The sequence below is a fragment of the Ursus arctos genome, unplaced genomic scaffold, assembly GCF_023065955.2.
Source record: "Ursus arctos isolate Adak ecotype North America unplaced genomic scaffold, UrsArc2.0 scaffold_3, whole genome shotgun sequence".
NCBI lineage: Eukaryota > Metazoa > Chordata > Mammalia > Carnivora > Ursidae > Ursus > Ursus arctos.
Window position 1 is genome coordinate 70,832,128 of NW_026622985.1, and position 17,231 is coordinate 70,849,358.

The following is a 17,231-nucleotide window of genomic DNA, read 5'->3' on the forward strand; positions in this document are numbered from 1 at the left end:
TGCTGAGCGTCGGAGACAGGACCCGGAGAGCGGCCGCGGCTGTCCCCCACCTGCGGGCCCGGTGGGGGCTGGACGGTAGGCACGCGGGCGCGCAAGGAGCGCGCGCGAAGGAGGAAGAATGGGAGTCAGGATGGGGAAAGGGAGACGCAGGGCAGCTAGGAAGCGGAGGAAAGAAGGAAGATCGGTCAGGGTGCACAGGGGGTGGAGAAAGCCGCTAGGGCAAATTGGGGGCTGGACCAGAGAGCGCCCAGCTTTTAACCTGGGCAGTGGAGGCGGGGGAAGGAGCTCAAGGAAAGGGGAGGTGTGTGGGGTAGGAGTGGGGTGGGGGGGGGTTGGAAGCAAATGACATCACAGCAGGTCAGAGAAAAAGGGGCGAGCAGCCTGCGCCAGAGAAGTAGGGCGTTTGGCATTAGGAGCTCGAGCCCAGCCTGCCCCGGCAGGGACCCCGACGCCCACAGAGACCATGCAGAGGTCGCCTCTGGAAAAGGCCAGCGTCCTCTCCAAACTTTTTTTCAGGTGAGGGGGTGTCCTGCCGAGTTTTGGAAGGACACGTGCCCACGAAAGAAGAGGGTGTGTGTATGGGCTGGGTTTTGGGGAAAGAGGAATAGCTTTTTTTTTTTTTTTTTTAAAGATGCGCTATCATTCATTGTTATGGAAGAGAATGTGGATTTTGGGAACAAAATAGAAAACGTGAAGAAGAGATTAAAGAATAAACTAAAGCTTGTTTGGATAGAGAGCTTTAGCTTAACTTTGAAATCTGAACTACTTGCAACTGAAAGTTGCACTCTGCAGACCCAAATGTGCTACTGTGCAAGTGTTTTCTTTGGTTTTTCTAAGGAATTAGTGAATGAGAAACTTGTTGATAACAGATACTTCAGTTTGGTCCCTTGTTGCACCCACTTCATGCCTTGGAAACTTAGATGTCTTTTGGCATACTATTCCAAGTGCCATGCTTGCATGTAGTAGGTACTCAGAAAACGCTTGTTGACTGAATATTGAACTTTTTTTAGGGGAGATGAGTAAAGTGGGTAATATGAGCTTAAATAAAGTTTTTTATTGTTATGATACTGAGTAAATCTAAAGAGTATTTGCCACCATTCCATTATTCTTTTAAGGATGAAAGCAAATCCTTTGAAATATCTCTCTTAAAAAAGCCAATTCTACAAGTTAAACTTTTAGTTTTTAAAGAGAGGGGGGATGGGCAGAGGGAGAGGGAAAATCCCAAGCAGGGCAACACGGGCTCCATCCCAGACCCTGAGATCATTACCTGAGCCGAAATCAAGGGTCCAGTGCTCAACTGACTGAGCCACCCAGGTGCCCCTACAAGTCATACATTTTTACAGGGTGGGGTGGGGGGATCAGAATTACCATGGAAATGTGAAGCCATAGGACTGGATACTGAAGTTATGCACAACTGACATGTAATAAATTATACTCTTATCCTACTTTGCATGTGATAAGCCATAAAAGCTTGCAAACTTCATCTAATGATGTTTTGAAAAATGGAGTCTAAGTTCAGAGTCTTAGGCCAAGTGTAATTAGATGTAGCATTTTAAATTTGAAGTGTTCTTTGGATACAGTATCTACTTTGTTCCTGTTATATTATGTGAATGAATGAATAGGTATAGCTCTGTCATGGAATATTACTTGACTCATAATTATCCAATGAATCAGCGTACTTAGGTATCAAAAAAGCCAAATATAAATATACCCGTATGTGTGTGGGGGGAAGGGACTTTCATATCTTTCTATGTTTTATTCTCTGCATGTGCAGTAAGCGTGGAACTCAGGTGCTAAGGAATGGCCGTTGACCATTGAAGGAAAGTTCGTCCCTGTGGATAAGAGAGAAGGACTTTACTCTTTGAAATTACCTTCTGTATTTATGTTTTCAGCACCTTTTGTTACTCCATCTATAAAAGTTGAATTATCTGTCCATTTATTTTCCTACTACTTACAAAATCAGAATACTAACTGGCCTAAACTGTAGACTTTTTAGTAGAGCACAGTGAGAACATAAGTGCCAATAAGTGTAAAAATGCAGTTTTCAGAAACATGAATATAGTAGGCCTACTTCTAAGTGCTAAGGAACTTTTAATTAGCACATTGTTGATTTAAATTAGATCACTGTTGATCTATCAAAATAGTTTTTTAACAGATCACCTATAAATTTTAGTATAGTTTTAAAAAATGCTTTGAGGTTGATTTGTTTAAAAAAAATGTATTATAATGACTACGAAGTTTGTTAAGAGCATACTCATTCCTGTTCTCCAAACTATTTCATAATAAATTGCTCTAAGAAGAGGTGTTATTTTTAAAAGTTAAGTTTCTACTATTTATGGGAACTGACAATCACCTAAAATAGCAGTGATTATAAACTTCCTTCTTGGTTTTAATTCTAAAGGGTAAGAAATTTATTTTCTGCATTGGGTCAGCAATTTGTTTTCTGCATTGACCACTACTGCTCTGTGGTCAAGGGTGTTAGGCTTTGGATTCAGACTGTTTTGATTGAGATTGTTTCGATTCAGCTGTGTGACCTGAGGCAAGTCCCTTAACATCTCTGTGTTTGTGTGACTTGATCTTTAAAACTCAGGACTAATAGGACCTATGTCATAGGGGTTAATCTGTTGAGAAAATGCATGTAAAGTGGTTAGCCCAGTAAATGTTAGCTAGTATTATTGTCATATTTTTACATTCATTATAATACCAAGTACTTTGTTTATATAAGATCCTCAATTCATCTTTGTTGAATATAATTTTGTGACTATCAGTCTGTAAGAATGGGCCTCGATGAGAATTTAATTTAGGTAAGATTTCATCTAGCATGGCCTTACTAGTCATATGCTTATATCATATGTTGTTAAATACTTAACAGTTTAACTTTCTGAATATGATCCCTTCAGTTTCAGAATCATCAAAGAGTAAAGCTGTTATGGTTTGGGTTATAGATTATATTAAATTTCTCATTGTTTAGGTTTTATTATTGGAAAAGGTAATAAAGTTTGGGATAATTTTAAGTACTTTTTAAATTTTGCATGGGCTTCCCATCAAGTACAAAATTTGAAAGACATCTGAAGTCTTGAATACCTTGAATTTTAGTCATGGCATACCAGGAGTCTAGATCAATTCTTGAAGAATTGTCAGAGCCCCACAGAATCCAAGTGCCACAGATTCTTACAAAACTGAATGGGGTTCCTGATAAACTCCACAGAGAAGTCTCAAATAAGATCAAAGAGTAAATACAGTAATATTAGGATCTAAGGCCAAGAATTGCATAAGTCTCAGCTTAATAATAAGATCATTTAAAATACTTTCATAAGTACTAAATCATTTAAGATACTTTTTTTTTTTTTTTAAAGATTCTGTTTATTTGTCAAAGAGAGAGGGAGAGCACAAGCAGGGGGAGCTGCAGGCAGAGGGAGAAGCAGGCTCCCCACTGAGCAAGGAGCCTGACGTGGGCTTGATCCCAGGACTCTGGGATCATGACCAGAGCCAAAGGCAGACACTTGACTGACTGAGCCACCCAGGTGTCCCTAAGATACTTTTGTTAACTACTGAACACAAAGTAATGAGAGGTTTTTAAACAAACTAGAATTTATGTATTAGAATGGATGTGGTGCATCAGAATAGCTATCAGTGAAAACGAAGCTCTCATTCTAAACATTCTGCCTTTGATCAAAATATTTTTGGATTCTTTTTATGAAATTACCCTTAAAAACAGTATATAAGTTTCTTCTCTTGGGTATATAGTGGTGTCATTACTTTTTAGCCATTATTTTTAGTCATAGCTTGCATTAGATTATTAGTCCTCTTGCCCAGACTGGTCACTTGAACTTGCTCCTAAATGACTTTTGATTGTATCTTGAAATCAAATCCACCCTGAAGGTGTAAAGATTCTTCATCATAATTTGCTTTGTTAACAGCCAAGTGATACTTAAGTTTAGGTATTATCATTCAAAAAAATGTATTGCAAGCTTTAGACATTTCCCAATGAAGAGAAATGTAAGTGCTTTTTTTTTTTAATATAAGTGCTTTGAGCAACAGAAGCATAATTACAATAAGTTTATAATGAAAGAACCATAAAGATCACAGTTTTGAAGAGAACCATACTTGTTTGATTATGTAAGTTATGGCACATTGTAAAAAAATCTGTTACAGTGGTTTTATATTTACATTTCACTACTTGTTTGTAAGGTATGAGGAAATCTAAAATTATGGCAGAGTCATAAGTATTTTTGCCGTTTGTTGGTGAGCATTCATGGAACTGCTGTGGAGAAAGACAGTTGGCTGCTCAAACAAGGGTCTAGTCCTATCCTGATCAATACATGTGCATTCAGGTTTGTCTCTCAGCCAAAACTGAGCCTCTCCAAATCAAAAGAAATAGATGCATGAAACAAAAGGCCAACATGAAATGCACAATTCATCTTGAGATGTCTAGCTGCCAAGGGGACCTGAATACCATGAGTCCATCTAGTCAGTCAGTGTGCAAATGTCATCCAATGAGGACAACGCAGGGTTTCCTTGTACTCTTTTGGCTTTGTCTCTTCTAGGAATTGAAGGAGACCACTTTTGGAACAGTCACCCCTTTCTCTTGGACAGTGTTGCCTGAACACTGACAAATGTTTACTCCCTACATCAGTCCCTGACTATCCCTTTCTATCCATCCATCTTTTGCTGATCATGTTTTATGATATAGTTCAGATTTTCCAGCCTGGGATGTGTCAATCTTGATTGGTTTAACTTTGAGAATTCTAAGATTATCTCTTTTGCATTGAAATTGAAATTATATATACATATATATAAATATATAAGATATATGTATATATAATTAAATTCCTTTTGGTTAATTTTGCTAGTTTAAAAAATTCCTCCTTGGTTTTGAAGTGTATTTCAGTAGTTCAAATTATTACTTACTTGACAGTCCAGAAGTATTCTTATATACTTAAAAACGCATAGCAGATAGTTTAGCTTTAATAATGTTCAATTCTTTGTTAAACAGAGAAGTGGAATCTATTTTTCTTAACTCCTTCATCAATATTTTATGTTTGATATGACAATCAAAATATCTCTGGAGCCAGCCGATACACTAGGGAAATCATGGTTTTCCAGTTTTCCGTTTATGTTTTGCGGGAGGAAGTAGGACTTAGTGTGATAATATTCCATGCATAAATGTTCAAACTTGTTTAAAAGGCCCGTAAACGAGCACCTCTATAAACTGTATTATTATTGTTAGTGTTGTTTCATAGGAACCTGTAATTTCCGTGTGATACAGCTACAATATAAGTATAGGATTGCAAAACCATCAGGGAAGGGTGTTAACCATTCAGCATGCAGCTATATGTTGTTTGTCAAATTTTTAAAAACACCTCTGACTCAGCAGCAATTTTGGCAATTTTGATTCCACGGATTCCTGACGCATCTGTGCAGAGTACGTACGTCCCTGGAACCAAATCCCGGAGATGCAATGAGGTCAAGAGGGGAAAACAGATTATGAGGGAGGTCTGGTTGTGGACCCTGACCGAAGGTGTGATGTATCCAATATGTTAAGTACCTTATCACTGAGCAAAACAGTACAATTTCAGGTGCTTCTCACCAGCTCCCGCAGAATTCACCCGGTAGTTGTTTGAGAGGGAAAATTAGCATTACAAAGTGACTTAACTATTGAGCTTTATGTCAGCCAGGAGCTTAGGCTTCCTGTAGCAAGAAACTTGTAAAAATTCAAATAGATTGCTTGGTGTAGAGAATGAATATATTTCTTATAGAGCTCTGAAAGATCTGGCTTTCACAGCTCTTTCCAAGTGGCAAGGCTTGTCAAGTTGCTATTCTCTTTGCAGCTCCATTAGCTTATTACTGTCTTTTAACATCGATGACGATTTCAAAGTGTAAAGCCCTGGATGTCAGGGCCTTCTATGATTCATTTAATATAGTATTCAGACCATAGCAAAACTCCTGTGTGTAATGGTTTAATAAATATCTCTTTGTGATGATAATGATTCCATAGTGATCGACCTGAGAGGCTTATAGATGTGGTAGATTGATGACATTCAACAGTTTTGTAATGCACCTTCATTCTGATAGAAAAGGGTCAACGCAAGCAGGGCCGTGGATAGATTCTTATTGCTCAGAACAATAATTCTGTCAAATTTTTCTTGTGTCCCTTTATGGCCAGGTCTTAGCCTTTCTGGGGAAGCCTGCTTGCTAGTTCCTTGCTCGTGGGATTAGGAAATGATTTAAAGGTTTCTCCTTATTATTAGTATTCTCAGCCCTGAAACTGGGCTTTACTCTGATAGAATCAGAGAAATCTCCCAGAGGTGGCTTTACAGAGCTGAATCAGAGCAGTACTTCCTTTGCAGGTAATGATTCAGGGCAGCTTAGAGGATGCCCTAATTCATTCATTCACCACCTTCTGTATTCTACGCAGAGTGTTATTAAGGTTGAGGTGGACAAGAAAGAAATTGGTGTTGCCTTAGTGGAATGAATTCTCTGAAACCCAGAGTCACAGGGGCTTGTAAAAACACTCCCTGGAGCATGGAATCCAGTGTAAGGCTGGCTAAGGCAGGCTTGCTGGAGAAGTGACTCCCGAGTTGACACCTAAAGGAGATTGTCCAGAGAGGGCAGGGATGGGTTGGGAAAAATGTAAACATGGAAGGAGCAGACTTTGTATAGGACTGGCAGCAAGAGGGAGCATGACACCTTCAAAGAATTCAGAGACATTCTCTGTGACTGGAGCATATGCTGTGTGACAGATTTGTGGGAGATGGGTCTGAAATTCTAGCCAGGGCCTGATTATAAGGGGCTTGGTGAGCTTTGTTGGGGCGTTATCAGATTGGAAGTGAAAAGCCGTGGATTTCAAGCAGAGGAGTGACACGACCAGTTCAAAGCTGTTGCAGTTTTGCCAAGGAAATGGGGAGCTGTAGGGATAGAAAGATGGATTTGAAAGACATTTGGGGGGGGGGCGCCTGGCTGGCTCAGTCGGTAGTGTGTGTGACTCTTGATTTTAGGGTTGTGAGTTCTAGCCCCATGTTGAGTGTAGAGGTTCCTTAAAAGTAAAAAAATCTTTAAAAAAAAAAAAAGACATTTGGGAGTGGGAGTGGGCGTGGCAATTGATTAGAATTGATTAGCTGTGAAAGGTGAAGGAGAGAGAAGCATCAGGGATAATGTCTAGATGTGCTGACTTGGGTAATGGGATGATGGTGAAGTATTCTGGGTGAGGAGATTGGGAGAAGGCTTGGGGGTGGGAGTGGAGGCCTAGTGGACCCTCTGCTTCTCTTTAAGGTAAAGAAGGAAATGATGCATATGGCTCAAGGCCAGGTAATATGGTTATTTGAAAATATAGTAAAGTGATTTCCAGCTTGAGGTAAGAGAAATTAAGAAGTCCGAGGTGACAGTCAGGATTATAAGTACTGCCCTCACGCTGTTCAGTAAAGTCCAGGGTGGTGTCCAGGGAAGGAGTTAAAGTGGCTACTTGTTTGGCTTTGTTGTGCTATGGAGTCACCCTGAGAGTGTCAGGAATCAGCAGCCGTGTTCTAGGGATGGCAAGGGGTAAGATCTACTTAGAAATTCTACTTAAAACCCTCCTACGACCCTCCCTCTCCAAACCCACCTACTCAGGTGGGGTCTGAAGTGCCCCCATCTCACTGGAATTTCACTTCTTTCACAGTGGTTTTTACATATCTGATTTCTATGATCATAGACATTCAAAGAGGTATGAAAATCGGCTGGGGCCGCAGGTACTGTCTGCAGTGACTGAGTCAATCAGCGCACGCCTACTAGCATGAGATATTTTGCGTGTGCGTTAACAAAAGATTCTCATTACTCTGCAAAAGATTAGGTATCATTGTTTCATGTTCAAACTTTGAGCCTGTTAAAACACACAGAGCTCTCTGTCTTAGCACTGCCTACTGAGCTTCCACAGGACCATCACCCTGCACTCCCCTCCCGCCCCCCCAAATGCCTAGTGATTTTCTTAACTTGAAGTTCGTAATTTGAAAGAGAGACCCACAGATTTCATCTGGTACCAGTCAAGTCAATATGTGAAAATTAAGCTGAAAAGGCAGAATCCCAGAAGTCTGACAGCTGTGTTTAGAGGAAGTTCAAGGCCAGAGTTTGGAATCCAGTGTTGGTTGTGGGAGCAACAAGAGAATGAATCTCCTACTAGTGGGGGTTACCAGTCATACTTCTAGAGGCAGCATCTTGGAGAAACTATATAGGAAGCTCTCTTTGCACATTTTGTTTATTTTAAACATCCCTGTGAACTCTGGAAAATAGAGCTAACAAAGCTTTACTTTCTCAACCCAGGTTCATTGCTATACTTTATTATTATTATTATTATTATTATTATTATTATTATTTTAAATTTTAAGTAGGCTCTTAGCCTACTCATAGCTGTGAGATGGAGACCTGGGCCAAAATCAAGAGTCAGACACTTAACCGATTGAGCCACCCACGTACCCCAAGTTCATTGCTATACTTTAGATCAGAGTTTGGCAAACGTTTCCTGTAAAGGGCCAGATAGTAAATATTTTCAACGCTGTGGGCCATGTGGTTTCTGCCGATGTGGGAAAGCAGCCAGAGACAGTAGACAAACAAATGGACATGGCTGTGTTCCAGTAAAACTTCACTATGGGCACTGAAATTTGAATTTCATATAGTTTTCACATATAGTTTTCAACAGTTGCACATTAGGTATTTACATAACTCAGTCACAAAATGTTCTTTTTTAAAAAGTCTATTGCAAGAAGCTTCAAAATACAGCTTTAAAATTACTAAAAGATCTAGGAAAAGTTTTCAAGGCTCATATGTAATTCACATTATTGTTATCCAGTAATTGAGTAATTTTAAAAGGAAGTGAAACAAACAGATTTTAAAAGAAAGTGAAGCAAAATGGACTTTTCCGAAGAGGAAAATAGTAGCTTAACAGCTATTAGTTAATTTCTCAGAATAGTTTTGTCTCATAGGGACCTATCGACCATTTCTTCTTGACTTCTGATTGCATATGCATCTTTTGATGTGTCCTTCAAGGCAGAGGCTCTTATCCATTTTTTTGATACCAAGCATCTGTCTGACTCCTTGACCTAATAGGCCCTTAAGATATACTTGTTGAATTGACTAAAACTTGACTAAAGTTTATGGATATAATTCTAAAATTTAATTTCTGATGGAAATGTAAAATTTACTTGTACATGTGGACCTTAAACTTTAGTATTCTGAAGATAAAATGTCAAATTTTGAATCAAAATATTAGTTGTTTTTACCAAATCCATGTGTTCTGAAGTATAACACAAAATAGGAAAATCAGTTTCCTTTGCTTGCTTGTGTAATATGTGGGACTTTATAGGAAAATTCCAGCTTAGTACACTATCATTTTCTCTTCAGAATTTCAATGATAACCAACTTTGCCATAGATAGACTTTTCCCCAAAAATATTTTTCTCTTCCAATCTCATGTTAGTTTTCAGGATGTCTGATAGTTTAATTTAAAATCAGGTCATAAAAATAATTATTTCCAAAATTTTTTCCTAAATGTATGTACCACAATTTAGTCTTTAAAAAAAGAGAACCTTTAATTCATTTTAGTCTTGGACCTCTGAATACATTTTTTTCAATAAAATAATAAGTAGGTTGATGAAATATTTATTACCAAAAGCACTTCTACCTTTTGGCTCAAAGATAGGGTTGACTTCTAAAAACTCGCATTAGCCTCTTTTCTACCCCTGTCACCTGATATCTAACAGGGTTACTCTCTTTTATGCAGAAAAGTCAATGCATAGCTTGTATATACACATTGTGAATGAAAGTGCACAATGCAAATAAATTCTCCATGGGTTAATTTGATTATGGAGTCAACTAGGACCAACATCTTTTAAATAGTTAGACATTGGGTATTTACATTAAAAGAGACAGAGAAAGAGAGGCAAACCAAGAAACAGACTCTTCACTATAGAGGACAAACTGATTGTTACGGAGAGGAAGTGGGTCGAGGGATGGGTTAAAAAGGTGATGGAGATTAAGGAGGGCACTTGTGATGAGCACTGGGTGTTGTATGTAAGTGATGAATCACTGTAATGTACACCTGAAATGAATATTACACAATATGTTAACTGGAATTCAAATAAAAATTTAAAAAGTATATATATATATATATATACCTATAATGAGATCCAAAATTGTATTCACATATTAAAGAGTTTATAAATTGATAAAATTAAAGATCAGAGGTAGCCATCCCAATAACATCAGAACTAAGTTTTATGCAATGGAATTTTATTAGAAAGACAATCACTACAAAATGAACTCATTAATGTATAACTTTAAAATGCATATGTGATTTTCAGTCATTCATTCGTGAACACATGCATTTATTTAACATAAATATTGAGTGTCTGGTATGTTCCCATAATATAGTACTTTAGAAACTTAGAATGTATATCAAAACTTATTATACATTCTAATTATTCTTCTTTTACCAGAATTTTTATGTTAATATTTTTAATGATGCAGTTTTTTCCCCTTTGGAGCACAAAGGCCATCATACATCTATAGATCTTTCCCTTGGCCCATTTAATGAAGCGAACCTAAGTTTTTTATTGATTTATAAAATTGACTGAAGAAAGGTCATCTCACATAATAAAATTAACTGGAAGTCAACAATATAATTCCTTGACAACAAAAATTGATGTATTTTTTAAAACTAAAAATAATATTTCCTATGAAATATAAACATAAGGTGATTACATTTAGAACTGTATATTGGAATTTTTTTAAAGATTTTATTTATTTGAAAGAGAGAGAGTGAGAGAGCATAAGCAGGGGGAGCAGCAGAGGGAGAGGGAGAAGCAGGCTCCTTGCTCATCAGGGAGCCCCATGCAGGGCTTGGGGCTTGGGGTTCAGTTCTCGATCCCAGCGTCCTGGGATCAGGACCTGAGCTAAAGGCAGATGCTTAACTGACTGAGCCACCCAGGTGCCCCTATATATCAGATTTAATCCTTGAACAGAGTCTTTGGATCCCTTGAGATATTAGCTTAGTAATTTGGCAGCCTTTTTGAACTCATGTAAAGCTTTGCTGATTCAATTTTTTTTTTTTTTTAAAGATATTTGTTTCTTAGAGAGAGCATTTGCGGGGGTGCGGGTGGTGGGGGGAGGAGCAGAGGGGAAGGGAGAGAGAAAGGGAGAGAATCCCAAGCGGACTCTGCACTGAGCACATAGCCCAATGTGGAGCTCAGTCTCAGAACCCTGAGATCATGACCTGAGCAAAGCCAAGAGTCAGAGGAGGCTTAACCAACTGAGCCACACAGGTGCCCCTGATTCAGTTGCTTTTGCCGCTGTTAAGGGTAGCAACACAACTCATGTCTTTCCCAAGTCACACTCTGTCACTTTAGCCACTATTACTGAAGAACCGAGTCAGATTCTGGGATTAGTAGATATGTATAAGTTGTTATGAAAAAACAATGAGCCACCAAATCTGCTGCTTCTGGAAATTTGATCAAAGCTTAGTTATTCTGTTGAAAAGGAAATGTAGAAACAGGATAAAGAAATTCTTTAGGTAAATACATGTGCTCTGAAAATTAGGAGCTTCTTCATAATAATATTTGTATAGCTTTAGGGAAATACTTCTCAAATTGGTCTGCCAAATACCTGCTTTAAAAATATTGATCTATTAATTATCAAATGAATTATTAATTAAAATTAATTATCAAGTAAACTTAAATTAAGACATATGTATCACATCAAATATGCAGACTCCTAGATCCCAGTCCATCCTTACTAAGTCAAAATCTCTGGGAGAAGGCAACCGCATTTTTCTCGGCATTCCAGGTGATTCTTTTTGTCTACTAAAATCTGGGAACCCTTAGGTCAGTCTTAAGAAAATGTGTTTAAATGGCCCAACTACTGCTTCTCAACCTTAATAAAAGATTGAAAAACTACAGATTTGAGGAAAAATGATGGGTTTCCACTACATAATCATAAAATGGGGGGTATGGAGGTGATTCCATCTTCTCCCAGCTCCATGAGCCTTCTCTCTCCCAACATTCCTCTTCCCAACCTTAGTGTCCAGGGAAGAGGATTTTGAATTTACTGACATTTTTTTTCAGTAAATTAACAACAGAAACATAGATACAGTTTAATATGCCACAGAATTCAAAATATCCTCTCATGTAGTTCTTGAAATCTGTACTTTGGTCTCCCACTATCTCCTAATATTTACTAAGCACTTTCCATGTACCAGGGATTGTCTATATTATCTTGGCGAATTCTTCAATTCCAAACAGATTCTACACCTAAGAAATACGTGGCTTAGAAAGATTATGAAGAGTTTATACAAGGTCACCCAGCTAATTACTGTGAAGTCAAGATGTATATTTATATTGGTCTAAATCCAGAGCTCTTCTCTTAACCAGTACATCCCACTATCCAAAAGCCTAGAATGGAGTTGGTGAATTTTATAATTTCACTTCATTCTACATAGATTTTCTTAATTTTCTTGTCTCTAAAATTTATTATCTTTGATACAAGCATTATAATTAATATCATTTAAATAAGGCATTAGACTCTATTCTTCTTGGAAGTGCCAGAAACATGCCTTCCCACTTAGGTCCATGTGACAAGCTGCTTGGAGTTGGGGGCAGGGGGATGAAGAAGAGAGGATGAGGAGGGGAGAAAGGGCGCATTGTCTTATCTTAGGTTAATGGGATCTTTAAGATTCTAAATGTCCTGTTGGAGAATGAAAGATGTGGTCAGCCAAAAAGCATGCCAGTAGCCAACCATTGTCACACGGAAACAGCTCAGTTGTACAAAACCAGAGCATGCCAGTAGCCAACCATTGTCACACGGAAACAGCTCAGTTGTACAAAACCAGACTTCACTTCTTATCCTGATTCATTCCATCAGGGTACTAGCCATCACCCTTCATTTTTTTCGTTTTCCAAATCCACCTTCCTGTCATTTTCCACTTCATCAAAACTACTGCTCCAGACTTTCTGCCAAGATTTTGCATCCACTCTTCCCATTACCAACTTCAGCTCTCAGCTACATCCCAGTTCAGTCCCTTCAGTGTTCCCTTCCCTACCACCAACTCTCACTGGGGTCCTGCTGTGATCACCAATTCCTAGACATTCATCATTTTTGCCTTCTGTTTCTTTCTGTTTACTCTTATTCTGTTTCTTGGGACTGGAAGGAAGAGGCAGAGTCACCTGTCAGATGGTTCTTGGCTTGTTGTTTGATTCTTTGTATATGTAAGTCTCGGATTTGCCTTGCTGCAGTGGTTTTCACAATTTTTTAAAAACAATAGTTTCATCAGTGAATCCCAATTTCCAAATGAAATCTTCCATGGAATGGCAATATATGCAAATAAAAGTGATAATATAAGACAATAACTCTTCCATAAATACAAAGATATAGTTAATTTCTTGCTCCCAAATAAGGGCTGAAATGATTATATAACATTTATGCACTATTTTCTTGGTCCTATATGTTCACCTATTCCGCAGTGTTATGTTTCTGAAATCGAGATGCCTCTTAAAACTGATGTCAAAGGAAACTTGTCAGCCCTCAGGCCCAGGAATGAATTATAGTATGGAAACTTAGCAGTATATTGAAGGTACATATTCCTGTGACCTCAGTTGAATTATTTATACTGGTTACACCTCACAAGGTTGACTTTTAACTTAAATTTAGTTTCTAGCTTGAAATTTCTTGAGAATGATTACATTGTGATCTAGTTTTGAAAGAAACAGTTAAGATTTAGTGTGAAGTTTATCAGCCCAGACTCTGTAATTAAAGTAGAAATTGCCCAAGTTCAGCACTTCACTGTGCCTCGAAATTGCCCTGCCTGCCCTCCAGGTGAATGTGTTATGAATGCAGCTTGTCACTGTGACCCTGTTCATTGCTGTGAATAGTCAAGAGTGAGTCAAAACAATACTTTTGATCTGAGTGTGAAGAAGGCTTAGAAGAAAACTTTAATTATGATACTAAAGAGAAAGGGGTAGGTAATTGCATGAGTAAGTGTATAATATTGAAAATTTCTTTAAAAAATGTATTTTTAAAATGTAGTGTTTCTTTTTGGAAAGGCTAGTACTAAATTGATGGTGAGTTTTAGAATCAATGTCACTGTATTGTTGTGTAAACATCATAAAGTATTGTAAAACCATGATGATATCTGATGTAGCTTGTTAACATTCCCTAGAGATTGCAAAATTCTGTTAGGCTGGGATGAGACCTTGTGTGAGCAGGAATGCCAGAGCTACGGTGGGTTGTTCACTGAGCTTGGCCCACGTGTATCCACAGTGACATGCTCACCTATGCAGTGTGGAAATAACCAATGACAGACGATAATATTTTACAATATGTGCAGAGAGATGTCAGGGGAACCTTTCCTTCATAGTGGGTACTAAGTGAGTTAGCCTGACTGTCCAGGAACATGTTTGAATGAATCCAGTATGCTAAAATTTTCATATAATACATATGAGAATGTGTGGTGTTTTTAATTCCTATTTTTGAAATAATAAAACATGCTTAAAAATATTAACACCTCAAATCAAAAGTTGGTGAGCTCCTTGAAGTATCTCTAGGGAATACTAGGTGGTAGGGCCCACAGTTTGAAAACCACTGAGCTGATCTTCCTTCCCATATTTGTTGTTCTTGACCTTCCCTTGAGTTTCTTAGTTCGCCCACTCTATACTCTGAGAAAATAGTCTCACATTCTACTTTGTTTCTAATCCTTACTGTCAACTTCTAGGTGGCAATATATAGTGGAAGAAGTATGTACTTTGGAATGAGACAAACCTGGCTGGAATCCTTGTGACTTATTAACAGTGTGATCTTGGGCAATTTACTTATCTTCTGATGATGGTATTATGCTTGTCAGTACAGTCAGTTATCCTCATTTAACACAACTCAGCATTATTAGGATATCTAACATTCATTGAGTGTTTACTGTGTATATTAGTCAGGGTCATAGAGGTCAGAGAAACAGACCAATAGGATATACATACATGTATACATATGATTTATTCTAAGAATTAGCTCACATGATTATGAAGGCTAGCAAGTGCAAAATCTGCAGGGTGGGCTGGCAGGCTGGGGACCCAGGAGAGCTGATGTTCCCATTTTATTCTGAAGGCAGTACAATGGAGAATTCTCTTTTGCTTTGGGAGGCCAGCCTTTTGTTATATGTAAGTCTTCAACTGACTGTATGGGACCCACCCATATTATGGAGGGCAATCTGCTTTACCCAAAGTTGCTGATTTAAATATAAATCTCGTCCAAAAACACTCTCTAAGTTAACACATAAAATTAAGTACTGTCCATGTATTAAATGACAGCGAGTAAAGCCAGACATAGAGTAGTTCTTTAATAAATGGTAAAGACTGCCATTAGCATGATTATTATAATTAATTTGTATCCATCTTCACAACCAGGCTCTAAGAAAATACCTTTTTCCTCTAAGTAACCCTTCTCTTCTGTAAGCTAGGCCCAGTGAATTCTCTGAATTATGGGGATCACATTCCCCCAAATGCCCCTGCCCAATTCCACATCTGTAGCCTGTGCTTTGCCATTGGCTTTTATCTCCAGCTTTTAACCTTATCGTAAATCCTCAGAGTGTCACCTTTGTTCCATTGTCCCTCTGCATGCACTGTCGTAACATGGAGATTTTCTGTGCTCGGAGGCCAATATCTTTGCTGCTGTAACAAAGCACGAAAAACTGGGTCGCTTAAGCCACAGACATTTATTGTCTTACGGTTCTGAATTCAAAAAGTCTGAGATCAAGGTGTCAGCAAGTTTGGTTTCTTCTGAGGCTGTGAAGGGGACTGTGTTCTGCGCCTCTCCCCCAGCCTCCGGTAATTTGCCGGCACTCTTTGAATTCTCTGACTTGAAGAGGCCTCCCTTTGACCTGTGCCCTCATCTTCATATGGCATTCTCTCGGTGTGTCTGTCTCTGTGTCCAAATCTCCTTTTTTAAAAATAAGGGCAGGCGTATTGGGTTAAGGCCACTCTAAATGAACTCATTTTAACATGAGTACCTCTGTAACGATCCTATCACCAAATAAGGTCACATGATGAGGTATTGAGAGTTAAGATTCCAACATCTCTTTTTTTGGGGAATACAATTCAATTCCTAATAGTAATAGTGTTCAGAAACAGAATGAAATATAGAAGCAATTTGAAACTGTAAAGTATAATACATATACGGAGTTGCACTGGTTTATGAACCTTTTAAAAAGCTATGTGTATCTCATCTCTAACGTACAGAAATGACATGGAGATAATGCAGAAGATGCCAAGTGACATGACATGGGAATTGTCAAGGAGGGTAGAATAAAAGGGACCATTTGCTCTTGAGTAGAATGAAGAATTACTTTCATTTATAACATTTTGTACATCACCATTAAGAATAAATAGAATGAAGCTCAGACGTTTGGAAGAATGTTTTGGTAGTGAAGGGTGTTAAATATGAAAATTTTTTATTGAGGGGAATTAAATAATCTTGGCTAGAAATTTTAAGATTATTGGCTTTAAGTTATGACTCAGAGATGTTATTCAAAAATGGTCGCTGAGCAAGCCCAAACATTTAATTGTATGTTATATGAGGGTATAGACACTTTGACATTTGCATTGCATTGACCATAGACTTGAAAAATGTGTTGACTTTGCTTTTGGCTTTTAATACACTTGAACAGGAGTATTGGCTGAACAACACATATTTGCAATCATATCAGTGTCCTCAGATGGGCTATAAACATCCCATCTTCGAGGAATTAATTAACACATTAACTTATTCCGTTTGTTGTCCTAAACACTGGAGAAGACAATGGAGATATACAAATTTATATGACACTTACGTTGTCCAAGAAGTTAGTCTTATAAGGAAAACAAAGTAGCAAACAAAGTGTAATGTGGTAACGTTAATTTAACAATTTTGAAAATAAATGAGTGACAGTTATGTGCTGTACTGTATGATAGGTGCTGGGGATACAGCAGGAAAAGAAAAGATCTCTAAGGTCTTTGCCCTCATGGAGCTGACAGTCCAGTATGTTTAGAGACGGGGAATTTCAGACAAGTAAATAGACAGTTTGTGGTTATGGCTCAGGTGGAGGAATTATAGGCAAGAATGGAGCACACAGGAAGAAAATTTAACCTGGATGCAGAGAGGCTCACACATACATAATTTATATGAAACTATTTCAGTGCATTTGAGATTTCTTGGAAATACAGGTCAGATTTTATTTCAAGGAATTTA

The 17,231-nt window shown here is 38.1% G+C and overlaps 1 protein-coding gene across 1 annotated transcript in view; it reads left to right on the forward strand.

The window, feature by feature from the left end:
• The first annotated feature begins 380 nt into the window (after positions 1-380).
• Positions 381-17,231, forward strand: part of CFTR (CF transmembrane conductance regulator) — a 163,885-nt gene continuing 147,034 nt past the window's right edge. Inside the window, exon 1 of the mRNA XM_048213069.2 lies at positions 381-516. Within this exon, the coding sequence (XP_048069026.1) occupies positions 464-516 (53 nt within the window). The 5' untranslated portion in view covers positions 381-463. The remainder of the gene's footprint in view (positions 517-17,231) is intronic.